The sequence below is a fragment of the Medicago sativa genome, chromosome 6 (assembly GCF_051527215.1).
Source record: "Medicago sativa cultivar Bolivia chromosome 6, Bolivia_mono, whole genome shotgun sequence".
Lineage (NCBI taxonomy): Eukaryota > Viridiplantae > Streptophyta > Magnoliopsida > Fabales > Fabaceae > Medicago > Medicago sativa.
This window is the reverse complement of record NC_140754.1, coordinates 20,864,086-20,889,974: the sequence shown is the minus strand read 5'-3', so window position 1 is coordinate 20,889,974 and position 25,889 is coordinate 20,864,086. Positions and strand designations below refer to the sequence as shown.

Below are 25,889 nucleotides of genomic sequence, written 5' to 3'. Positions count from 1 at the left end.
TCTATCAACGGAAGATGACTATCCCAAGTTCCACCTTGCTCAAGCACACATACTCTCAACAAATCCTCAAGTGACTGAATCGTTCTTTCCGACTGACCATCTGTCTGAGGATGATAAGCCGAACTCAATCTCAACTTAGAACCTAAAGCCTCTTGCAAACTCTTCCAAAATCTAGAAGTAAATCGTGGATCTCTATCTGACACGATGCTTGAAGGAACACCATGCAATTTCACTATGTCTCGAATATAAATCTCTGCCAACTGAGCCACAGGAAAACTAATATTAATCGGAAGGAAATGTGCCGACTTCGTCAATCTGTCAACAATCACCCAAATAGCGTCATTTCCCTTAGGAGTATTCGGCAAACTTGTCACAAAATCCATGGATATACTATCCCATTTCCATTCTGGTACATCTAACGGTGTCATCAACCCAGCAGGTTTCTGATGCTCTACCTTCGACTTCTGACAAATCAAACAAGAGTACACAAATTGTGCCACATCACGTTTCAATCCTGACCACCAAAACAGCTTCTTTAAATCATGATACATCTTTGTAGCTCCCGGATGAATGCTCAAGCTACTCCTATGACTCTCTTCCAGAATCATCCTTTTTATCTCATCATTGTCTGGAATACAAATCCTACCTCGGAACCTCAACACACCTTGATCATCGACTTTAAAGTCACCATCTTCAGTTTGATTACTAGCAACCAACAAGTCCACAAACTTAACATCAACCTTCTGTGCATCTCTAATACTTTCCAAGAAATCGTTATCAATTTTCAGCATTCCTAACTTAACGCTCCGAGACGACATTTCACAAACTAAGCTCATATCTCTAAATTGTTCAAGTAATTCAAATTCCTTCACCATCATAGCAGACATATGTAAACTCTTCCTACTTAAGGCATCCGCAACAACGTTAGCTTTACCCGGATGGTAATTCAAGCTAAAGTCATAATCTTTCAACAATTCGAGCCACCGCCGCTGTCGCATATTCAATTCTTTCTGATCAAACAAATACTTCAAGCTCTTGTGATCACTAAACACCTCAAATCTCGAACCATACAAGTAATGTCTCCAAATCTTAAGGACAAATACGACTGCAGCTAACTCAAGGTCATGAGTAGGATAGTTTCGTTCATGAGTTCTCAACTGTCTTGATGCATAAGCAACAACTTTACCATCTTGCATAAGTACACCGCCTAAGCCCAATTTGGACGCATCACAATACACTGCAAAAGGTTCATCAGGTTTTGGCAAAATCAAAACTGGAGCCGTCGTCAAACGCTTCTTCAATTCATTAAAACTGTTCTCACAATGAACATCCCACACAAAGGTTTTACCTTTACACGTCAACTGTGTTAACGGAAGTGCCAACTTAGAAAATCCTTCTATAAATCTCCGATAGTATCCTGCCAAACCCAAAAAGCTTCTAATCTCTGTAACTGACCTAGGAGTCTCCCATTGTGATACTGCTTCAACTTTAGATGGATCAACCGCAATACCACTACTAGAAATAACATGGCCCAGAAAACTTACCTCGTTCAACCAGAATTCACACTTAGACAATTTAGCATACAACTTCTTCTCCTTCAGCACTTGCAGAACGATTTTCAAATGTTCTGCATGTTCTTCTTCTGTCTTAGAGTAAATCAAAATATCATCGATGAACACAACCACAAAGCGATCCAAAAATGCATGGAAAATGCGATTCATATACTCCATAAACACGCCAGGCGCATTACTCACACCAAAAGGCATCACCTTATATTCATAATGACCATATCGCGTCCTAAAGGCCGTCTTCTGCATATCTTCATCTTTTACTTTAATCTGATGATAACCCGACCTTAAATCAATCTTGCTGAACACACGTGCACCCACCAGCTGGTCCATCAAATCATCAATTCTAGGAAGTGGATATCTATTCTTTATAGTCACTTTATTCAGTTGTCGATAATCAATGCACAACCTCATACTTCCATCTTTCTTCTTAACCAACAATACCGGCGCTCCCCAAGGTGAAACACTCGGTCTAATGAACTTCTTCTCTAGCAAATCCTCCAACCGTTTCTTCAACTCAGCCAACTCAGAAGCTGACATACGGTAAGGTGTCATAGACACAAGCTTCGTTCCCGGAACAAGGTCAATAGAAAATTCAACTTCTCTTTCCGGTGGTACATCAGGGATTTCATCAGGGAAAACTTCAGGAAAATCACACACCACTTGCAACTTATCAATCACTGCTTGATTCTCCAATGATAAGGATGCCATCAAGGAAAACATCAAGATCCCATCACGTTCTAATTGCTTCAGCTGCTTAGTAGACAAAAATTCTGCTCCACTTTCCTCTTCGGCAGAAGAGAAACGCACCGTTTTACTAAAACAGTTAATGAGAACATGGTTGTACTCTAACCAGTTCATACCAAGAATTACATCCATTCCACTCAGAGGCAGACAAACTAAATCAATCTCAAAATCACGATCAAACATAGACAAAGGACATCGTAAGCAAACAAGAGAAGTAGTCACCGAACCCTTAGCTGGAGTTTCGACGACCATTTCTCCACTCATATCAGACACAGCAAGACCCAACTTAGAAGCACAATCAAAAGCAACAAAACAATGTGTAGCACCAGTATCAATAATAGCAACTAAAGGAGTATTGTTAATATAACAAGTACCTCTGATCAAACGATCCTCATTTTCAGTCTGAGTACATGTCAAAGCAAACACTTTCCCTCTAGTCTGAGTCTTCTTCGGATTCGTACACTGAGACCCAATATGACCCTCTTCTTTGCAGTTAAAACACACAATGTCCGCATGCTTACACTCTGCAAGTGTATGTCCTTTACTGCCACAACGAAAGCACCGTTTAATATCCTTAGTACAAGCAGTACTCTTATGGCCTTTCTCGCCACAAGTGTAACAAACAACCTCAGCACCAGCATCCTTCTTATTAGACCTCCTCTCATCATTAGCTCTTCCTTTTCCCTTGTCAGCAGGAGCACTGTAAGGCTTTGGGCGACTTTGTTGGCCCTTACCCCTCTTCTCACTCATAATCTTATAATGAGCTTTGCTGTCATCTTCATAGATTCTGCATCTGCTCACCAAAGCAGAAAAGTCACGGATCTGTTGGTAACCAATGGCTCGCTTAATATCAGCACGCAAACCATTCTCAAACTTGATACACTTGGAGAACTCAGCATTGTCCCCCGTGTAGTGTGGATAGAACTGAGCCAGCTCCACAAACTTTGCTGCATACTCTGTCACCGACATGTTTCCTTGCTTTAGCTCAAGGAACTCGATCTCTTTTCTCCAGCGAACATCCTCAGGAAAGTATCTGTTTAGGAATTCTCTCTTGAACACAACCCAAGTAATAACTGCATCATCCTGCTCTAGGGTAGGTTGGAGGCTCACCCACCAGTCATCAGCTTCCTCAGCCAGCATATGCGTTCCAAAACGCACCTTCTGATCATCAGTACATTGCATAACTCTGAAAATTCTCTCAACCTCCTTGAGCCACGTCTGTGCTCCATCAGGGTCGTACCTTCCTTTGAAGGTAGGAGGATGATTTCTCAGAAAGGTCTCCAACATTCTCACATCAGCATTCGCACCAGCACCAGCATTTGGATGTTGTCCCACAGCTTGGGCTACAGCTTCCAAAGCAGCAGCAATCGCAGCATCATTTCTTCCAGCCATTCTAGTCCTCTTATAGCAAATAAGATTCGCAGCCTCCAGGTCTCTTCTCTGCACAACACACAACGTTTAGAATATCATAATAGTGGTATTCCAACTGCTAAGGACACAACTCGACTCACTACTTGGCCGGACGGACCGACCTGCTCTGATACCAATTGTAACACCCCGTTTTCCCAACATAAAAATTTCATTTAAAATCAGAGTATTTTGATCACAACGGAATGTCACATACTTCATTTAAATCATAAAACGGATAATAATAATTATCTTTTCAATTCAACATCATGAAAATCTTAAAATTGTTGCAGCGGAAAATAGTTCAACATCTAAAAGTCTTGGCACGCAGGCCTTATTGGAAAATCTCATAAATTAGTTCATAAAAGAGACACGTAAGGAATAGAAGTAAAAGCAAGCCCCCATCCCGTTACGTATCAGAGCACCTAGACACCAACTGAGAGTCCACTCATGAACGCCTCTAATCTTTATTACCTGCACATTACCCACGGTCGAGGCAACATATACGCAGAAGGGGTGAGATTTCATAGTCAATACATTAAGCATATAATCCAATAAAATGCATTTAACAACTTAAACATTAATAACATGTCAACAATTAACAATCAGTATATATTTCATTTCATAACAAATACAATCATCAAATATCATTACTAATTTTCATCACAATCATAATCAACTTAACACTCAGCTTGACGACACAACTCATCTTTGACCATGCAACTCTATCAACTCAACAACAACTCGACAACACAACTCATCTTAGACCATGCAACTCTATCAACTCAACAACAACTTGACAACTTAACATCATGAACTTCTTGATATGCAAATGCATGTGGTACCAATTAACAACAAATGAGCATAATAGGCTCTTCAACGTGTGAGCACAAAGGCTGCCGGGCCTAAAGCCCCCAACTTTAATGAGCACAAAGGCTGCCGGGCCTAAAGCCCCCAACTTTAATGAGCACAAAGGCTGCCGGGCCTAAAGCCCCCAACTTTAATGAGCACAAAGGCTGCCGGGCCTAAAGCCCCCAACTTTAATGAGTATGCAATGGACTCAAACTTCCAGCAACTTAGACGACATCATGAACGACTCATACGACTCATAATCATGGACAACTTCTTAATTTCTTGCAACATAGACCGACTCATGCAATCTCAAGACATTAAAGGTCAGCAGCAATGAACAGCAACAGATTTACAACATATAACAGTGTTGGAATATCTCAACATCATTTAAGGAATGGATTACATCAACATAATATCATAAAAACATCATAACATTATTCATGCAACATTACTAATCATTTCAGTCATATAAACAGACTTCTGTAACATCTGGAAACATTCTAAATCACCCCCATTCTTACTTCTAAGGTCAGCTCAAGACTATACGTGCGAAAGGATCGCATCGGGACAATTTTGGGCAACTAACAGCCTAACTCGCAGTTGCGAGTAACTTCACTCGCAATGGCGAGCAAAGTGTGCATTCTGGGTTCCTACGTATTTACTCGCAGTGGCGAGTTATTCTGCTCGCAGTTGCGAGCTCACAGGTCACTCGCAGTTGCGAGTTGTGTTGCTCGCAGTTGCGAGTTCTGGGTTCTAGCTCGCAGATGCGAGTGTTCTTGCTCGCAGGTGCGAGCGATGAATGTCAGTACGGCCAGAAACCTAAAAATCACAACTTTTCACCTATATTCATGATTCCTTCATCCAAATAGCATCTAATTATCATCTTAAGTCATATCTAAGGTCTGTACACTAATTTTGCATCAATCTAACATCTGTTCTTGATTCATTCATCAAAATTGATCCTAAACCTAATTCTCAATTCTCACCAAAACTTAACCTAATCATGCTAAATTCATCCTATAGAATTATACCCTTAATAATATTGAAAATTAGTCTCACCCTTACCTGATAATAGCAGAATCGCAGCTCTCCTTGGTTCTTCTCTCTTTCTGACTTTTTCTCCAAAAACGTACGTACTACTTTTCTTAACTTATGTCTGTCTATTATCTTTCCTAATTACTCTTATCACTACTAATTGCTCATCTCACCACACAGCCCAATTTTTAATATTTTTATTTTATTTGTCAAATCTTATTTTATTTAATAATAAAATAAGTCATAACAACCTAGCAACTTCACCACAACAAAATACTCCACATTATGCAGTTATAAATCATGTAACCCACTCAATTCATGAATCATAAAATTCACACATATCAATCATGAAAATCACGTAAATCATATATATAAATATATTTTTAAATAATCGAATAATTAAGACGGGCGTTACAAAAGATGGACGATCTTAGTGACTGTGAAGATCGATGGGTTATGTGTGACTAACTGGCAGCTAGTGTTCTTTTTTAGTAGAAACAAAATAGAGTGTGGGTGATGAGATGAGATGATGATGTGAGAAAGTGAATGAATTAAAAAATATTTTATATTAGACTTTAATTTTGAGTTTAATCATAAGTGTGTGTGAGGAAGGATAGTATTACTAAAATAGAGAGTGAGGTTAGCATTGGTTCGGTTCATCGGTTCTTTGGAGCTCAAAATTAAAAACCAATAACCGAACCAAACTAGATCGGTTTAGATTGGTTCGGTTCGGTTTTGAACCGAACGAAATAAGGTCGGATACTTTTTCGATTTAGTTCGGTTTGGATTTTCGATTTCATTGGTTTTGTTGGAACCACTTACACCATTGGTCTGAAATGCCCTAGGTTTACACGATCAGGAGTTATGAGCCAAGTCACTCATGAGATAGAGTTTGATTCGCTCCGGAGATATAGCACGATCCTTTCTCGAGAGATAGAGTATGATGAGCTTGAACACAAGGGTGAGAATGACAAAATTGGAAGTTGGAGCATAATTTGTCTTGGACATATATTTGTGTTCAAAATGGTTCGTAATAAAATATCATGACGATTCATAACAAGACAATATTATAAAACGTTAAATTTAAATCATTATGATAAACCAACGTACAATGTCATTAACAAAACATTCAAGCATTCTGATAAACAACAAAATAAATAAATTGTATGTGTTCAATGTTGAAACATTAAAAATACCAATATATACAACAATGTTACGTGAAAATTGATGGTCGGTTTTGCAAGTGTGTTAAACAATCGTAAAGTAGCAATATTTATAAAAGTTCGTCTTCACGGAGTTTATAAAAGTGTGCTGAACTGAAAGCCGGTTTTTTATTCGATCAAGCAACATGTACCAAGATTGTAACGAGAAGAGTCTCCTGCCATCGGTAGACCAAATTATATAAATGGCGAGTTTCCAATTTTATAGTTCAACACCAAGGTTGCCTCATTCAACCACAAGGCATCAATGTTCACCCCTACTAACATGCTCACGTGTAAGTTTACCTTCAGCCCTGAAATTACATTAAACATAATAAGGACCACTTTCAAAGCTCTTACATGAGCTCTACTCTTTTCACTCAACAACATCGTATCATTAACAAATTATAAATGAGAAATATTAACTGTTTCGTTACTGCCCACCCTATAACCATAAAATAAACCCTCATCCACTTTAGCATTGACCATCACATTCAACCATTCTACCGCAATCAAAAAAAGAAAAGGAAAAGAAAACTCATATGTCATGTTTCCATTAACAAACACTGAAGCCGTTAGAGAAGATACACACTCCATAATCCACTTCTACCACAAAACTAGCAAATTCATTTTCACGACTCTAATTACTTCCCGTTAAGATAATCATTTTTATGTTGCTGAAAACAAAATGTACACATGTAGAAAAAGGGGAAGAAAGAGATACAAAAACATAATAATTTTGTACAAATACTATTTTTTTAAGGAATTTTGAACAAATATTATAACTCACATTTTTGGAAAGATAATAATTTAAAAATAATATTATAACTTTATTTTTACAAAGAATATATAGTATCATAGTATTATAGTATTATATCTCAATCTGGCAAAGAATCATATCTTATCGATTGGATGCCCATATGTGTTTGTCTTTTGTAATATAATCAACAATCATTGTATTCTTTTAAATTTTTTTAATTGTTTTTAAACCATTCTTGATGAAAGATGCTTTTTTGAATCCCTAGTTTTTTTTTTGAAGGAAAAAATTATTGTAATTAACGTCAGTTACCATGGTCAACCAAGCTTATTTTTTCAATGAACATTTTATATTTAATTGATTGTTTTTTCTTGTAGAAAAAATTAGTTCAATACTTTACAAAGTGTCGTTGATTCTAGACACTTTTCCTTTAAAAAAAAATTATGGACACTGATTATAAATTTATTGCACATTTGATAAATAAGTCCAGGCAAGATTTCTCTGAAATAGGAGGTGCCATTAAAGAAATGATAGATTCTAGTGTTTTGTTTTTTTTTTTTTTTTAAAACTTAATAAAAGCTTTGTAGAGGATAAGTCAATAGTATCCATCCTTCATCAGTCCAATGTTTAGAAGGAGCAACACAATATTTTTCTTTTCAGATCAATAAGAAAAAGAATGCGTCTGTAAAACCTAACTCACTTGATAGGATGAATAAAAAAATAAAAGACGTTCGTAAAACCTAGATCAACCAAGAATATTAAAAAAAATTGGCTCGACGTTTTTGCATTTTTACCTAGAGTCTAAAATAAAACAAAAAAAACTACATTTTTCGTTGTTACTGTATATGTATAACTTTCAAGTGATATTTACCACTCCGTCTAAAATAAAACAAAAAAAAAATACATAAGAGAAAACATATATACAATAATACCATCACTATTTATGTCCACTCCCCAAATTTATCATATTATGTTGCTTCTCTTATTTTTAATGAAATTGCTTGACTTGCTTTTTCTTCAAAATTAATGTGAGGACTTGATAAATAATTTTTGTTCTATTTCTATATGATTTGTTGTTTTAGAAAAATAAAAATTGTATATTTAACCGTCGTTTTGTGTTGTAAAGATATATTTATTTTTTCTTCTCAGTATTACCCACAAAGAGAGGGTGAAGTGTATACTTTTTCTATTATTCTCAAGAGTTCAAATTTATGTGTCAAATAAATAGTTTTTATTTTTTATTTTTATACAACACTGCAATGAGGATTTCAATATAATATCCTGCTAAGAACGTGTTTGGATGCACGGTTAGCATCCCTTTTCTCACGTCCCAATACATGTTCCATCGTGATAATCAGAAGCAATAAAATCCAATTTCTACGTTGAAGTGATATTCAACACACGTTTGGTTATCGTAGTAGTCGTTAGACCAAACAAGCACTAAGTTCACTTCTCTAAAAGAGAAAGACATCTCACATGCATGAGTTTCTTCAACATTATTTGGCATAATCATGATGATGATGATTAATCATTTCTCTAAAGAGATATTTACAAACAATTTTCTCATTTTGCTTAGGATTTTCAAATGTCAGTTCTATAAATATTTTGTTCGCTGTGCCACTAAATCATTCACGTGAAATATCAAATAAGACACAAGTAGCCCATCATATGAAATCCCATTATTGTTTTTCTCTAATAATCTTGAACTGATTTTCGGTATAACATCCCATCAATACTGTTTTGCCACCTTGTCTATGTGATATGAGGAGTGATATTTTGACAACCAAAATGAAACAACTCTATTGACAACCTTTTTTCCTCTCTTCTGATTGGATAATAACAATAGAGAGAGAAAAGGAAGGAGATAGAATAAAAGTACAATGAGAGTATGAGAGTGAAAGTTGTCACAAAAGTTGTTTAAATGTGGTTGTTCAAATAACATTTCTCATGTGATATTGCTTACTGTTATGGAAACATGGACTCAGATTTACGTCGTCAGCAAATCTCCGCAGTCACACGTAGGTGATCGTTCAATCAATATCGGACTATCTTGATTTGAGCTGGCATTTATCTTAATTTGGGTTTACAGATCATCTGTAACATCCCAGACTGCTTTTAGGATTGCCGACTAACCCCACAAACCAACACGAGTCTTTTCAGCATGCTTTGTCCTCACTCACATGCTTACCGGGAAACTTCCCGGTAGGTCACCCATCCTAGTACTACTCCAAGCCAAGCACGCTTAACTATGGAGTTCCTATGGATTGAGCTCCCGAAAAGAAGATGCATCTTGTTGATATGGGTAGTACCTAACAATTCTTATAAGCCTTCCTTCAACCATGTAGTCCCATACCTACACGGCCTCCGGATCCCTCTCATTCCAATGTGATTCGGTTCCTCATATCAACGTGGGGTCATCCTGTAACAGCCCGACTTCCCTGGGCTACCCGGCCTTGGCTGACTTCCACTATGGGCTACCCGGCACTGTTACTGGGCCACGTTGTGGGTGTTACACCATCAACTTTAATCTATTACAGATTACAGATTCAATCCATAATTTGGGTGTGAACGTTACAAAATCTTAATACATGAATATTCCAATCACATTTTTTTAAGTGACAAATATTAGTTAAGTTAATTTTTGGTACCTTTTTTTTTGACACAAGGAATGGTACTCTAAACATTTAATTTTTAAATTCTTTAATCCATCCATTAGCTCAACCAAATGTGTTATTCATCCGCTCAATTCCCGTCACTTTGATTTTGCGACAGTTGTAAGCATTTTACCTTTTTATCTATACTATATATAAAGAAAACTACCCATTTCAACACACTTTTGGGTTGGACTTTTCTTTCCAAAAATACCCTTAATTTTTAATTTTAATTTTAAATACAAATAACACATGTAACAAATAGATAATAATAAATTTAATTTAAGGAGAAAACTTACACACAATTCCTTATGAACTGTTCTTACTGTTAGCCAATTATAAAATAACACGTGGATCACTAATCCATGTCACTAATCGTCCCCGTTAACCTTCTTTTACCTCCGTTAACCACAAATCAAACTCACAAAAAACTAGCACAAAATAAAAACTCATGTTACTTTTTTATCAGCCGATTTTATGTTGTACATATGTGTTGTTCCCCTCAATACAACCGACAAAGATTGCCAAGTATTTTCATATCCCTTCCACAAAAAACAGTATTTCCATATTATATTATTACTTCCACAAAAAAGAGTATTTCTATATTATTTTATTAATATAAGTTACTCTTCCTTAGCCTTTGATCAATTGTAACAAACGTGAACAAAAAATAATGGTAAAGATTGGACTTTTTTGATAGTGTTACAAAGTAACGAGGCAAAAAGAAAAAGAAAAAAAGGGAGAGACGAAAGATTGGACTTTAAATCCTCTAAAAAAATATTAGTAACAAACGTGAGTAAAAAATATTGTGAAATATTGGACATTAAATCCTCTAAAAAAAGATTAGTAACAAACGTGAGCAAAAAATATTGTTAAAGATTGAGCTTTAAATCCTTTAAAAAAAAATTAGTAACAAAGTGAGCAAAAAAAAAGTTAAAGATTGAACTTTAAATTCTCTAAAAAAAAAGATTAGTAAAAAGCGTGAGCAAAAAATAATAATATTAAAGATTGAACTTTAAATACTCTAAGAAAAGATTAGTAACAAACATGAGCAAAAAATAATGTTAACGATTAGACTTTAAATCTTCTAAAAAAATATTAGTAATAAACATGAGCAAAATATAATGTTAAAGACTGGACTTTAAATCCTCTAAAAAAATATTAGTAACAAACGTGAGCAAAAAATATTGGTAAAGATTGAAATTTAAATCCTCTAAAAAAAAAGATTAGTAACAAATATGAGAAAAAAAATGTTAAAGATTGAACTTTAAATTCTCTAAAAAAAGATTAGTAACAAACATGAGCAAAAAATAATAACGTTAAACATTGGACTTTAAATACTCTAAAAAAAGATTAGTAACAAACGTGAGCAAAAAATTATGTTAAAGATTAGACTTTAAATCTTCTCAAAAAATGATTTGTAAAAATAATGTTGAAGATTGGACTTTAAATCTTCTGAAAAAAAGATTAGTAACAAACATGAGCAAAATATAATGTTAAAAATTGGACTTTAAATCATCTAAAAAAGATTAGTAACAAACGTGAGCAAAAAATAATAATATTAAAGATTGGACTTTAAATACTTAAAAAAAAAGATTAGTAACAAACGTGAGCAAAAAATAATGTTAAAGATTGGATTTTAAATCTTCTGAAAAAAAGATTAGTAAAAATAATGTTGAAAATTGAACTTTAAATCTTCTGAAAAAAAAGATCAGTAACAAACGTGAGCAAAATATAATGTTAAAGATTGGACTTTAAATCCTCTAAAAAAAATTAGTAACAAACGTGAGAAAAAATAATGTTAAAGATTGGACTTTAAATCCTCTAAAAAAGATTAGGACTCAAAATATTTTAGAAAAAAATTTGTTAGCACTATTAAATATTAATTATCAATCAGTTTTCAGGAGAAGAACATAATTTGTTGTCATTTGACGAGGTTGAAGGGGATACTCATAACTTATATCAACATGAATTCCTAAACTCAATTGTTCAAGGAAGTATCCCACCACATATTTTAAAGGTAAAAAAATGTGCACCTTTGACGTTGTTGCGAAACATAGACTCTAGATATGGCATGTGTAATAGGACACGATTGTTATGTCGTGGTTTATTTAATAATATGTTGGATGTGGAAATCCTAACATGAAGCAATGCTGGAAAAAGAACATTCTTGCCCAAAATTAAATTAAAAATAAATGCGAGTTCAGGACTTCCCTTTGTGCTTAGTAGAAAACAGTTTCCCGTTAGACTAAGTTTTGCTATTACCATAAATAAGTCACAAGGGCAAACCATTCCCAATGTCGAAATCTATCTTCCACGACATGTTTTCAGCCATGGTCAATTATATGTAGCTTTATCAAGAGGAGTTTCTCAAAATTCAACAAAAGTTCTCATTAAAGAAGGGAAAATAGAAGGAGAAGATGGAGACTTTACGAAAAATGTAGTTTTAAAAGATATTCTTTTATCGCAATCATAACAATGTTTCTTTTACATAACATGTCATTTATACATTTATGTTATGATGTTACTAATTACTATTAGAATTAACAATAAATGATCATTATTTTATCTTAATTTTATATGCAGACAAACTAAAATATGTTGAGTTCAAAAATAATTTTGTTATATGCCTTGACAATATTTTGTTTATAAATCAATACATCAATAATTTCTATTGATATTTTAAAATTTTAATCAAAATTATATAAACAAACATAATAAAATAATCACATGCGTTAGCGCAGTAGAAAGAGCGGACAGATGGGCACGATAGTGCCCGTCTTTCCGCTAGTTTTATTAACTTAAGTGATGTGAGTTTATTCACATATTAACATTTTCAATTTTAGCATTGTTGAATTTTCAATGCATAATTTTGTACAGGGGCGGATGGTAGTATAAGGGAGGGGTAGCCCTTGCTACCCCAAAAAAAATTATTTTTTTGAGTGAGTGGGTATATTTTTATATTTAGCTACCCCTAATAATATATATTTAGCTACCTCAAGTTTTATTTTAAGTGAATTAATTTTTTTCTATATTTATTTAACTTCCGGTTGAACTTCAAATTATTTAATCGTGTCGTATAAGATCCAGAAGATTAACACCCAAAAGAGATAAATAATAATAATCTTTATAGTTTATCTAACCGTAAAATAATACAAAAGTGGGCCCATACCCACAACCCACCACACAATTATTATTAATAAAAAAACAAGGTAAATTGGCTTTTTTTTTGAAGGAAGGTAAATTGGCTTTTTAACTCTTCAGATCACAACACACAACACAATTACACAGTACACACAAGAGAGATAAACAAACAATCCGTGCGGTGTCATGAGTGATGATTTTCTTTCAAATAGCTTGGTTATCTACATTGAAAAGGACATTGCAAGTTAGTTTAGCTCATATGCAATTATGGATGAATTTGAGTCTTTGAAGGGCCCTCGAGTTCAATTTTCATAAATAGCTACTATTAGTCTTTATTTCTTTTGTTGTAGCTTTTTTGGTACAATCCGCTATTCTAATGTGGTTTTTTGGTATAATCCGTTCTTGTTGAATCAAGTGTATATTTTATTAAGAACATTTTATATAAGTAATAGTTATTGTGAATTTTTTTGCCTACTGCATTTTTCTTTTGTTGTAGCTTTTTTGGTACAATCCGCTATTCTAATGTGGTTTTTTGGTATAATCTGTTCTTGTTGAATCAAGTGTATATTTTATTAAGAACATTTTATATAAGTAATAGTTATTGTGAATTTTTTTGCCTACTGCTTTAGATTAGTGTAAAAAAAAATTATATGTGGCCACCTCATAGAATTATCGCTAGCTTCGCCGCTGATTTTGTAAAGATTGAGTCGGGAGAACTAATTTGTTAGCCTAATCCAATAAAAAAACACGAAACATATAAGAAAGAAGTTGTTTTCATATTCATAATTTTTTAGAAACACATGAAAATGTTCAAAAAAAACCTCCAACAGTAATTAACTACTGCTGACTTATAAATAAAAAACCGACGATAGTTAGCTGACTTATAAATAAAAAACCGACGATAGTTAACTATCACTAATTTTTTTTGTCATTTCGATGTGTTTTTAGAAAATTATGGATGATGTGAGAACAGGATGTATAAACATCAATTATTGGTGCAATAATTGTGCACCGATACGTAAAGAATCACGTTTTTGAGAAACTAATTTTCAAATGTTATAATTCATCCTTCCTCAAAAAAAAAAAATATTATAATTCATCCTTAAAAAAAATAATATTATAATTCAATCAAGCCAATCACGTCATCCAGCAGTCTCTGTCCAGGTGGGGTAAATAATAACCAATCATTGTGTTCTTCCAATTTTTAATTTTCAAAATTGTGGTTGATGAAAGAAGCTTTTTTGAATAAGTTAACTAATGAACTTTCCTTTAAAAAAAGTTAATTAACAAATTTAAATAAACAATAGTAACCAAAAAACAAACAATAATTTGGTGTATTTTTTACTCTACACTCAATTGCAAGTAATAATTTATCAAATTGAGTAGAACTATAATAGACAACAAAATTCTTTTTCAATAAATTAAATATTGCAACATCTATAGATTCAACTCGAAATCTTTATTTAAGCTGAAAGAAACTGCTTATTATCTCAAGTGCTCTTGAGTATAACTTGATGTATTTTTTTCTTTTTTATCAATATAAGTTAGTGTATTTGGTTTAAGGTTAACATTTTATCTTTACTAAATATTGTTGAATTTTCAAATTTCAAAATATATTATAATGTACTACTATCTATTTTATTGCTTAATAAAATTATCCTTCCTAGAAACTTGGTTATTAGTATAAGGTTTCCATTGAATTTTATAATGAATTGAGTTTACAAAGTAAGCACCGACTATGAGATTATTGCACACATGACATGCATCTCAAAATTAGGTGTTGTCATTAAAGAATATTTTGCCTTATCATTTTATGAGATGTTTATAGTAGAACACAAGTAACCCTTGTTGTTCAATGTTCATTGTCTAGCCAAAGAAACACCTTATGTTTTAATCCTCAAATTCATGATCATGTATGATATTGTATTGGTTTTCTCTTATTTTAATGACATGCATTGACTTTATGTTTTTTAAGATTAATTTTCGTATACATAACTAGAACGAAGTCTATAGCATTAGTAAGAAAAAAAAGCCTGAAACTTAATATGACGAGAATAATTTTTCAAGGTTTGTTTGTTTTAGATTTTCTATTTTTTTTTTTTTAAGTTTTAGCCTTTTTTTCTAGCTAGATTTTCTTCTAAAGCTGATGATACTGATATCATTTGGGTTGACGAAGCTTCTTGTATTGTCGCACTTGTGGCTTTTGACTTACATCCACCGTTTATTTAATAAAATCTGATTATTTAAAAAAAAAAAATTCCCTCAGAAGTTCAAACATATGAATAATGTTTAAAAAAAAATGATATTTTAACATATAGTGATGCTAATAAATATTCTAAAAGCATTTGTTAAAAAATCTAAAAATAAAATAAATGATAAATTATACGTAGAAAAAATCAATTTCTAAAATTTTAAAGTATTTAACGCATCATTTTCAAGAACTTTTTTTAAAAAAACTTTTTAACAAATACTTCAGGATTTCTCTTATCAGCATAAAATGTCACTATAATACAAAGAATCCAAAAGGAAAGAAAGATCACTACCACAGAATCACAAAAGGACACACAAGAAACACATTGATAAGGAAAGAGAGACCAACATCACCAGAACCATTCAAAAAGTGGGACAACATTTTCTTTGTTTCATTTATTTTACACCTTCACATCCACAAATTATTCACACACGTCATTATAATAATAAATAAACTTGAACATGAAATATAGTTATTTCCCTTATCACACTCCACTATGATTCTTCTTGCTTTCTATAATTATTCACTTCACTTTGAAGTCTGAAAAACCATTTTTTGGTATATTACTTGTTCAGTAAGAAAAGGAAAAAAAGAGAATTATTTTTGATGGGTTTTGTTGGTGATGATTCACAAGGTTCATCATGTTCATGGAGGTTTTTGACAAGAAGGAAGAAGGTTGATAATTCTCATGTTGAGAATAGCAATAATTCTCATCATGGAGTGCAACTTGTCAAGGAGTTAACTATTCCTCATCTTATGGCAATTGGTAATTCAATTTCTTATGTCTTGAAATTTTTGTCTTTTGAAACATGTTTTTCATCTTGTTAAGGTTGTTGTATTAACTTTTGTTTTTGATGTTTAAGGTTGTTGTAAAGTATATACACTGTCAGTATAAAAAAGTATTTACACTATCAACAGATCATAATCAATCACATGTGTGACTTTAGAGGTATTATGTCAAAAGTAAAACATTTATAGTGATTTAACGATTATGATATGAAGCACGGATACACCTCAGATTAGGTGTGTCATGATGTCGGACACGTGTCATGTCTAACACCGACACATATAATTACACTGAATTATATGATTTTCTTAAATTATTAGCGGTGTTGACGTGTCAGTGTCCGTGTCGTGTCCGGTGTCCGTGTCCGTACCCGTGCTTCATCATTGATAATGAAAAAATCTTTACTTTGAAGATGATATGATTTAAATCATTTTTTAATGATGTTTTTGAACTGGTTTAAGGTTCCTGTCTGGTTTGAGTTTTGATTTTTCAGACCCCTAAGAAGAAAAGTGAAGTGACCCTTTGGCTTGAATTATTGAATTTTATGTTTTGTATTGTATTTGATAGAAATTATGTTGATGTTATTTAATTATTTAAATTTGGGGGTGATTTGGTTCAGGTGTCGGTGCAACAATTGGTGCCGGTGTATATGTTTTGGTTGGAACTGTAGCTAGGGAACATGCTGGACCTGCTTTGCCACTTTCATTTATGGTTGCTGGAATAGCAGCAGCACTTTCAGCTCTTTGTTATGCTGAGTTGGCTAGTCGTTTTCCTTCTGCTGGAAGTGCTTATCACTATGCTTATATATGTCTTGGTGAAGGGTATTTATATATTTACCTTCTTTAGATTCTTATGATTTCTTACAATAGATTAATTGTTTTTTTTCTTTTCATTTTTACGGCAACTTTGTTATTGGTGTGAAATATTCACTTACTTTTTCAACCTTTGGTGGGGTCAGCCCTCCGAACCATGTTTTTTTTTTTAATCGGAGACCTTACTAAAGAGTTCTAAGTCCAATTTCACTCAAACTGACGTAATGTTGATACATTTGATAGTGGTTTAAACTATATGTTGAATCCGAGACAATGCTCGATTCCGAGACGTGATATATTTTGTGTACAATGTTTGCAGGGTTGCTTGGTTGATTGGTTGGTCCTTAGTATTGGAATATGGTATCGGTGGAGCTGCTGTTGCTCGTGGCATAACCCCCAATTTGGTATAGTCATTTTAACTCAACGTAGTTTTTTTGCGGTAAACCTATGTATCTTTTCTTTGCAACTGCATATATTAATCTCTTGAGGTAATCGAGATGCATTTAAGGGGTTGATTTTGATTGGTTCGTTTGAAATGCAAGTAAAAATTATTTGATGCAAGTGTTGATATGAAATTGATATTTCTGTGATTAGGCTGCACTTATTGGAGGTGTGGACAACTTGCCAGGATTTTTATCCAATCAACACATTCCTGGGATTGATATTGTTGTAGACCCACTTTCAGCAATTATGGTATTCATTGTTACTTGGATTCTGTGTACTGGGATCAAAGAGGTAAATCTTTTTGATGTTTTTTTATATAATCATTTATATATGATTTTCAACTTCGCTTTATAAACTTTACAAGCTAGAGTTTCTTTTGTAAACTCTCACGGATTTGTCTAAGGCGTCTCAGTGAGTTGAGGAGAATGCTTGTTTATAAACTATAATTTGTATCGTTTCTCAAGCCATGTGATACTTTTTGTTACTAGAACAATAGCCTTCAATCAAGGCTAATAGGCAAAAGGGTGTGTCAGCACTTGTAAGTGACTTACGCCCTCGTTCTAGCACTGTCACATCAAGTCTGCGTCAATGTATCAAATTTAAGCATGCTACACCGCTTTTCTGATGTATTGTCTGTTTTAGGCTTTGTGTAAGCCCTCACAGTTTAGTCCTTAGTTCAAACACACCGGAGTGGGTTGAGGAGAATTAGTGTTTATAAACTACCCTTAGTCTCGATTTTCAAGCAATGCAAGATATTTTGGTGTACCGGAACATTAATATTATTATGCAATGTATCCATTTTATAAATAGATTACGACTAATCCATTCAAATATCAAAATATATTTTCTTTATTCATTTGATTTGAATTGTTATTACCTGTATGCAGAGTACAATGATACAAAGTATAGTGACATCAGTGAATATATGTGCTTTGATATTTATCATAGTAGCTGGTGGTTATTTGGGATTCAAAACTGGATGGATTGGATATAAACTCCCAACAGGGTATTTTCCCTTTGGGGTAGATGGAATGTTTGCTGGTTCTGCAACAGCTTTTTTTGCTTACATAGGTTTTGATGCAGTTGCAAGCACTGCCGAAGAGGTATATGTCATGATAATATACAATGTTTCATGTAACTTACGTTTTTAGGTCAAATTGCGGCCAAATAGGACTTTTGTGAAAATTTGCAACCATTTCAAATTTACATCACCACTTCGTGACCATGTTGCAATCCTTGATATTGCCGTTAAATAGGAATCAATGTTTTCAAAACTGGAATGGAGATCGAACCGGTCATACTTTTGAGCCATGGTTCAATTGGTTTAATCATATTAACAATGGTTGAACTAGACGACTAATAAATAAATCAGCATTAAAAACGTTTTTTCAAAAAAAGAAACCGATTGAACCAACCGCGATTCAACTTAGTTGGACCTGGTTCCTAAGAACCGATCGTGGTTGAACCAACCAAAGACTGACCAGTTCTCAGTTTAACCGGTTGAACCAGTCTGTCCGGTTCTTTTTTTAGACAAAATGGTTGGTCCAGTTTTGAAAACAGATGATGTAGCCAGAGTGGTTGTGGACACATTTGAAACCTTGACGCGCAATTGCAATCCTGGTTGCAGGCCTTTCTTTTGAAACCTTTGATAGTAAGTTCCAATTTTCTGATGGTGTTTTACTATGGATAAACAGGTGAAAAATCCGCAAAGAGATTTACCACTAGGAATTGCAGCTTCATTGTCTTTATGTTGTGGATTGTATATGATAGTGTCCATTGTTGTTGTTGGTTTAGTACCTTACTATGATATCAATCCTAACACCCCCATATCTTCTGCTTTTGCCGTCAATGGAATGCAATGGGCAGCGTAAGTTTTACAATTTTGCAGCTCTATTACGAATTTCTACGTAGTGTATTCAATGTGTCCATTTTGTGTATAAATATTCTTAAAATACCATTTTCTAAGTATGCATTAGTTTTTCTTAAGTCATTTTTCATGATTGTAATTACAGATACATTATAAATGCCGGGGCTATCACAGCACTTTGTTCATCATTGCTTGGTGGAATGTTGCCTCAGGTAAAACTAATTTGAACCCTCGTCACTCTAAAATTGTTTATAGTTGATTCTTCCCCTCAAAGTTTGTTTTGCAATTTCTGTTAAATTTCATGTTCATGCAATATTTATCAGTTGTTTCATTTGATTTTTTTATTTTATTTTTAAATTCAATACAAATTTCTCAAAACGGATTATTATTTTATTTTTTTGGATTACAAGAGAGCCGAAGTCCAGAAAAGAAACTAACACCTAATTAAGCGAGGTGTAGCAACACCAATAACATCTGCTAAAAATAAAGAGCTTAATTGAACATGACCATGTTCAAAGAAGATCAACGTAGAACCCTCTTCACACACATAGTTTACTAACCCATAAGGACAGGCATATGCTTCTCGATAAGTATGGCTGATCCGAATATCCTAATTCAACTCCAATTGACGACGAGTATACCATAATTTATGACAAGTTGTAGACCATATCTCTGCCAAGTTTAATCCATCAGCTACACTTAAGCTGTTTCCACCATGTTAACTCAAAACATATCTCTATAATTAGTATCCGCCATGTTAAGCTGTTTCTGTAGTGATATGTATTCAATGATATCCACCCAAAACATTGAATCCTCTCTGGAACTTTTAATTTTCCCACGCGAGTCCAAACATGAGACAAATTATAAAAAAACGAAACCACATAATTCATGATAAGTGTATGATATAGAAAATTCACCAAACTTAGCTCCAGGACACATACAATTATCCGGACCAAGCTCTTCATGAGGGGCTGGTATAGCTATCACCATATTCAAAGAAATTTTACTACTATCATACTTGCCTTTTAGCACACTACACCAAAGTGTATTATCTCCATTCTTCATTTTCCAACCTAGCTTGATCAGACAAGCTTCATTCATTTGCTCCAACCTCCTAATACCAACCTAGCTTGAAAAGGATTAACTTAAATAAAATAATATGTACACTGATAAAAAAACAAACAAAGAGTACTAAACTCTAATAAAATAAACTCAGTTTTCTTTTCGTATTCCTTGTCTTTATTTGAACATTTTCATGTGTTATATTTTAAAACAATGATCCACTAAAACAAAATTAAAGCTGAATTATCTATGTGTCTTCTGTTTAATGCCTCTCAGCCAAGAATTTTGATGGCTATGGCAAGGGACGGATTGCTGCCACCATTTTTTTCTGATGTAAATAAGCACAGCCATGTTCCTGTTAAGAGTACCATAGTTACCGGCCTTGTTGCTGCAGCCTTGGCATTTTTCATGGATGTCTCTCAACTTGCTGGCATGGTAAGTTTAATCTATATTTGCAACTGTTAGGATTAAACTGAAGTTTAATTGCGGTTCAACTGGTTGAACTAACTGCAGTCGGATTGCGGTTCAACAAAACCACAGTATAGCCGAAACCAAACCACCGGTTTCATGTTCAACATATTAAATCCGGCCAGTTCGGTCCGGTTTTTAAAATAATTGATTATAGTACTAATGTTTATTTTGCTTCTCTTCTACAGGTTAGTGTAGGTACTCTTCTTGCATTCACCATAGCAGCAATATCTGTGTTGATAGTAAGATATATCCCACCAATTGAGGTTCCATTGCCCCCTTCTCTACAAGAACCAATTGATTCAGAGTCAATGGAGTGTGGTTGGAGCCATTTGGAGACAAATGAAAAAGAAGCAATCCAAAAACCCTTAATTGTTAAAAATCTTGCAATAGACAATTGTAAGTCTTGATTTTTATTTTCTATTTAGTTGCTCAATCATGCAAAATCTATGTAACACTGTCACTTCACATTGAATGCATGTTTCCTGATGTTGGACATGTATCGATGCCGGGCACATGTCAGCGTCTGACACCGTCACGGTAAAAAAACACACGTGGATACATTAAATTACACAATTTTCTAAAATTGTATTTGCTCTAGATATGCAATTAATGGTTCTTTAGTTACACTAATTTATTTTTATTATATAGTATAATTTCTTTTTAGGTATTTCCTTATATTATTTGACATAAGTTACTTTTCTCCCCCAACCCTATTTGTTTATGGATGCAGATGTGCATAGTGGTAATAGGAGAACAATTGTTGGCAATGTAATAGCATTCATATGTTTAGGTGTATTTGTCCTTACATTTGCAGCTTCTTCTACATTTCTTCTCAGGTTAGTTTAGAGGTTAAGCAGCTACATTATATAAACTTTATTAATGTTGCATACCATTTGAGTATTTCTAGAAGAATAACTAAAATCACATTTTATGTTTGTTAAACTCCAGTTCTGTTAGATTTACATTATGTGGAGTTGGTTGCATTGTTCTTTTGTCTGGCTTTGTCTTCCTAACATGTATAGATCAAGATGATGCAAGACACAACTTTGGAAACACTGGAGGTATGGTTTACAGTTATTTATGGTAATACTTTTATGCAAGCAATGTGAGTTAATGTCATGTTTCTATGCAATTTGTTTTTCAGGTTTCACATGTCCATTGGTGCCTTTGCTTCCTATAACTTGCATTCTTATCAATTCATATTTACTTATTAGTCTTGGGTAAGTATCCATATTCAAATTTGAAAGTATATAGGACTTTCTTTTTAATATTTTTTTTAAAGAAATCAAATATATTTCTAAATGATCAAGTCAGTCTTTGAGGACATCAGTTTATTATCCCTACAAGTTAGAATAACATTAATTTCCTCCTCTAAAGAAATTATCTCAAAAGATCAACATTACATTGGTTCAAGTGTAATTGACTCGGATCTCTTAAGCAAAGTATTGGGTTCGAGTCATGTTGATGAAATAAAATATGGTCAAGAGGGAAACCCCAATATAGGTGATGAAAAGAATTACAAAGCAAAACTGATGGGAGTTGAACTCATGCAACTACAATGCTAAAGTGCATCTCTACCACCAGACCAGCTTAATAATTCTGATATGTTTGGGCGTGTTTAGTATATATTGGATTTTTTTTCATGTATTGTACAAATAAAAAAATATATTTTGGGTCTCCAAATTTGGGAGGAACAGCTCGGTAGAGCTGTTTGCACCCTTAAGAGCCGGCCCTGACTAAATTCCTCGACGGAAATTAGATATCAGCAAAGTCGGTGAATACTTCACACGAATAACATAGTTAAACAAAATAAATTATCACAAGTTCAGATTTTAAATAACCAATTAATGGCATTTTGGTTTAGTTCCTTAGGCCAAGTTTACTTTGTTAAGATGTTTTCTATTTTCATTTTCTAAGATACGTGTTCATTTTAACTAACTAATAATAAGATTTAGACTCTTAAAATGAACAATTGTGATGGAGGGAAGATGAAATGCTAACTAAAAAATAAAAATAATGAAAACAAGTTTTTGACATTTTCGTTGTCACCAAAAAAAACACACAATTGTTCACTTTAAGAGTTTATTATCTTCTTATTGACAAATAAAATTAACACAAATTTCAAAAAAGAAAGGAGAAAATGTTTTCAAGTAAAATGTCAAAAAGTAGACCACCTCACTCTTTTAATTTGTGCACATGAGAATGACTTTGATGTCACTTATCAATTGAGTAACCAATTGAATTCTCCTATTACAAGTCAGTTTTGTGATATGACCAAAATGAAGTTTACAAGACTTTGACAATTCTCACATTACAAGTTGATATATAATAAATTAATTTTGTAGGGTTGAATTAGTCCCAAAAAATATCTAACAGATCATTATGTATTTTATTTGCTCATTTTTCTCTCACAAGGACTTTTTTTTGCCCCTTTAATGTCACAACTTTATTAACTAATTCTACCATTTGTGTTTTATATTTTGTGTTTTATATCTTTGAAGGGGGGCTACTTGGTCGCGAGTATCTGTATGGCTAGCATTAGGAGTTATTGTTTATGTGTTCTATGGTCGAACCCATAGCTCTCTAAAAGATACAGTTTATTCGAAGGCTATTCAAGTTGATGATTCTAATTACACCTCCACAAGCATTATTGCTTAATCATGCAAAGCCTATCTCATTAGGGCAAATATCACACCATGTGGAGATGATTTGAATCCCAAGATAAAGAAAACATTGCCAACCCACTTGGATTGGCATGGTGGTATTAACTTGGGACCTGGGAGTGTGCTCCTCCTCGTAGTCTCATGTTCGATTTTCTTTAGTGCCAATTTAGGTGGGCTAATTTAGCTTAGGTGGACTAATTTAGCTTCTTCAAAAAAAAAAAAGCCAATTTAAGTGGGCTAATTTAGCTTCTTCAAAAAAAAAAAAAATTGCCACTTCATTAGTGGTATATGTAATCATTGTACAGGAAATGCAAAAATATTTATGGTTTATAGGTCATACTCATAGCTTCTTCTTGTCTTTTTAACTTAGAGAAGAAGAAATTGATCATGTGAATTATGAATATTACAAGAAACTGTTGATTTTTCAATCAATAATTTGTTAATATATATTTACATGTATAATTAATATTAAGATTTAAAAGCTTACTATATTGACTTTCTTTTTATGAAATGTTTTAAAGAGATGAGAAATTCATTAGATCGCCTCCTCTTAACTTCAGGACAAGCCAATATAGTTTGTCATGAAAACACATTTCCATGTTTGCTCATGTTTGTATTGAGTTTGATAGAAGAAAGGAATATCAGATAAACATTGTTCCTGTCAACGATAAAGAGAACAAATATCACTTGTAGAACTCGTTCTGGTTTCCATCATTGCATTACACAGTAAACCTTCTAGCACGCTCCATAGTTGACTTGCCATCTTCCCTATAAAAGGTAGAAAGTCTGGAGTCTTATAACATTTGGACAGAGACACCAATTTGTCTACCCATCAAGATAATACTTCCTATAACAAGCACATCCATGAGCTTAGGTTGTATCCTAAAATATATATTGATTGCGGTCCAAAAAGTGTTATCTATGAGGTTTTGTTTAGGGTGCAGCTGGCTGGCGCTACACATTAGCTGGATTTTCGAACTACTAATCTAAGAAACACATAAAGTAAGGATAAAGTCAGAAAGATAAAGCGATAAAAATGTATAAAATAGCTTATTTGATTGATTGCGTGTCTCGAATAAAATGTACAATATTTATAAGCATTACTCGACAATTTACACGGATAATGTGTGAGTATTCTTCTAGTGAAAGGTAAGTGCACCCTATATTCGACTTATCTTCCACTTTGCAGCGTGACCCGCTTAGTCCAACTTCCAACAGAGTGTGCCTCTGTGCTAATAGATCCCTACGATTAGTGGTGCTACAAACACATGAGTTAAACGCCTATTTATCCAATTCCATTGAGTTTTGACTAAATCTAACACTTCATGACCTTCACATACTTTAGTAGACTAAAGAAAGATTCAATTGAACCTTGTTTGGTTGTATTAGCGTCAGCCTATCATGCTATTGATTGTGGAAAATTTGCATTTTCTTAAATCTCCTTCATGACCTTCACATACATTAAAAGAATATTTATTTTTAGGTGTATACTGAAGATGAGAAAAACACAAGAAGGGGGGAAGAGAGAGAGAGAGAGAGAGAGAGAGAGAGAGAGAGAGAGAGAGAGAGAGAGAGAGAGAGAGAGAGAGAGAGAGAGAGAGAGAGAGAGAGAGAGAGGGCAGAGACACAAGCAATTATCCTGGTTCCTTCCACAACCTAGAAGTAGTCCAGTCCCCTTATCACTTACAAGAGATTTTTCACTATAATCACACAAGATTACAATTGCTCAAACACACAAGCAAGAGACTTCTAACAAACAAGAATTACGAAGAAATAATTGTTTGGTTGAACACTTGATATACAATTAGAGGTATTCACAATACAAAACAGTTCAGACTCTAGACTTAAGAATTTCTAAGATATGAAAGTTTATAAGAAATTCCAAGTGTTTGATGCATAATGAATTTGACAGAGTTTTGACACTTGTAAAATATTGCAGAGTCTTTTAATATCTTCAAGTCGTCAATCCTTTATACAGAGGTAGAATAGAGACGTTGAAGAGTGTCAGCGCATCAAATAGTCACTAGAGAAACTTGATCATTCAACATTGATTTGTTGCTTGATTTGGTAAATGTCCTATGAAGGAATAAATTTGAATCCTTTCCTTGATAAGGAATTATCCGTTCTTTTCCGATAGAGACACATTGTAGCTAGTACAATGCACAAGAGAAT

General features: G+C 33.6%; 1 protein-coding gene across 1 annotated transcript; it reads left to right on the top strand.

Annotated features, from left to right (window-relative positions):
• Positions 1-16,079: 16,079 nt before the first annotated feature.
• On the top strand, positions 16,080-24,206 carry LOC146913599 (cationic amino acid transporter 2, vacuolar-like). The gene is made up of 13 exons (XM_085716792.1): positions 16,080-16,377; positions 17,018-17,219; positions 17,530-17,614; positions 17,805-17,945; positions 18,542-18,757; positions 19,349-19,521; positions 19,667-19,733; positions 20,860-21,018; positions 21,240-21,450; positions 21,785-21,890; positions 22,003-22,115; positions 22,199-22,274; positions 23,556-24,206. The coding sequence occupies exons 1-13, from the start codon at positions 16,218-16,220 to the stop codon at positions 23,710-23,712; spliced, it is 1,866 nt and encodes a 621-aa protein (XP_085572918.1). The 5' UTR covers positions 16,080-16,217; the 3' UTR covers positions 23,713-24,206.
• The last annotated feature ends 1,683 nt before the right edge of the window (positions 24,207-25,889 follow it).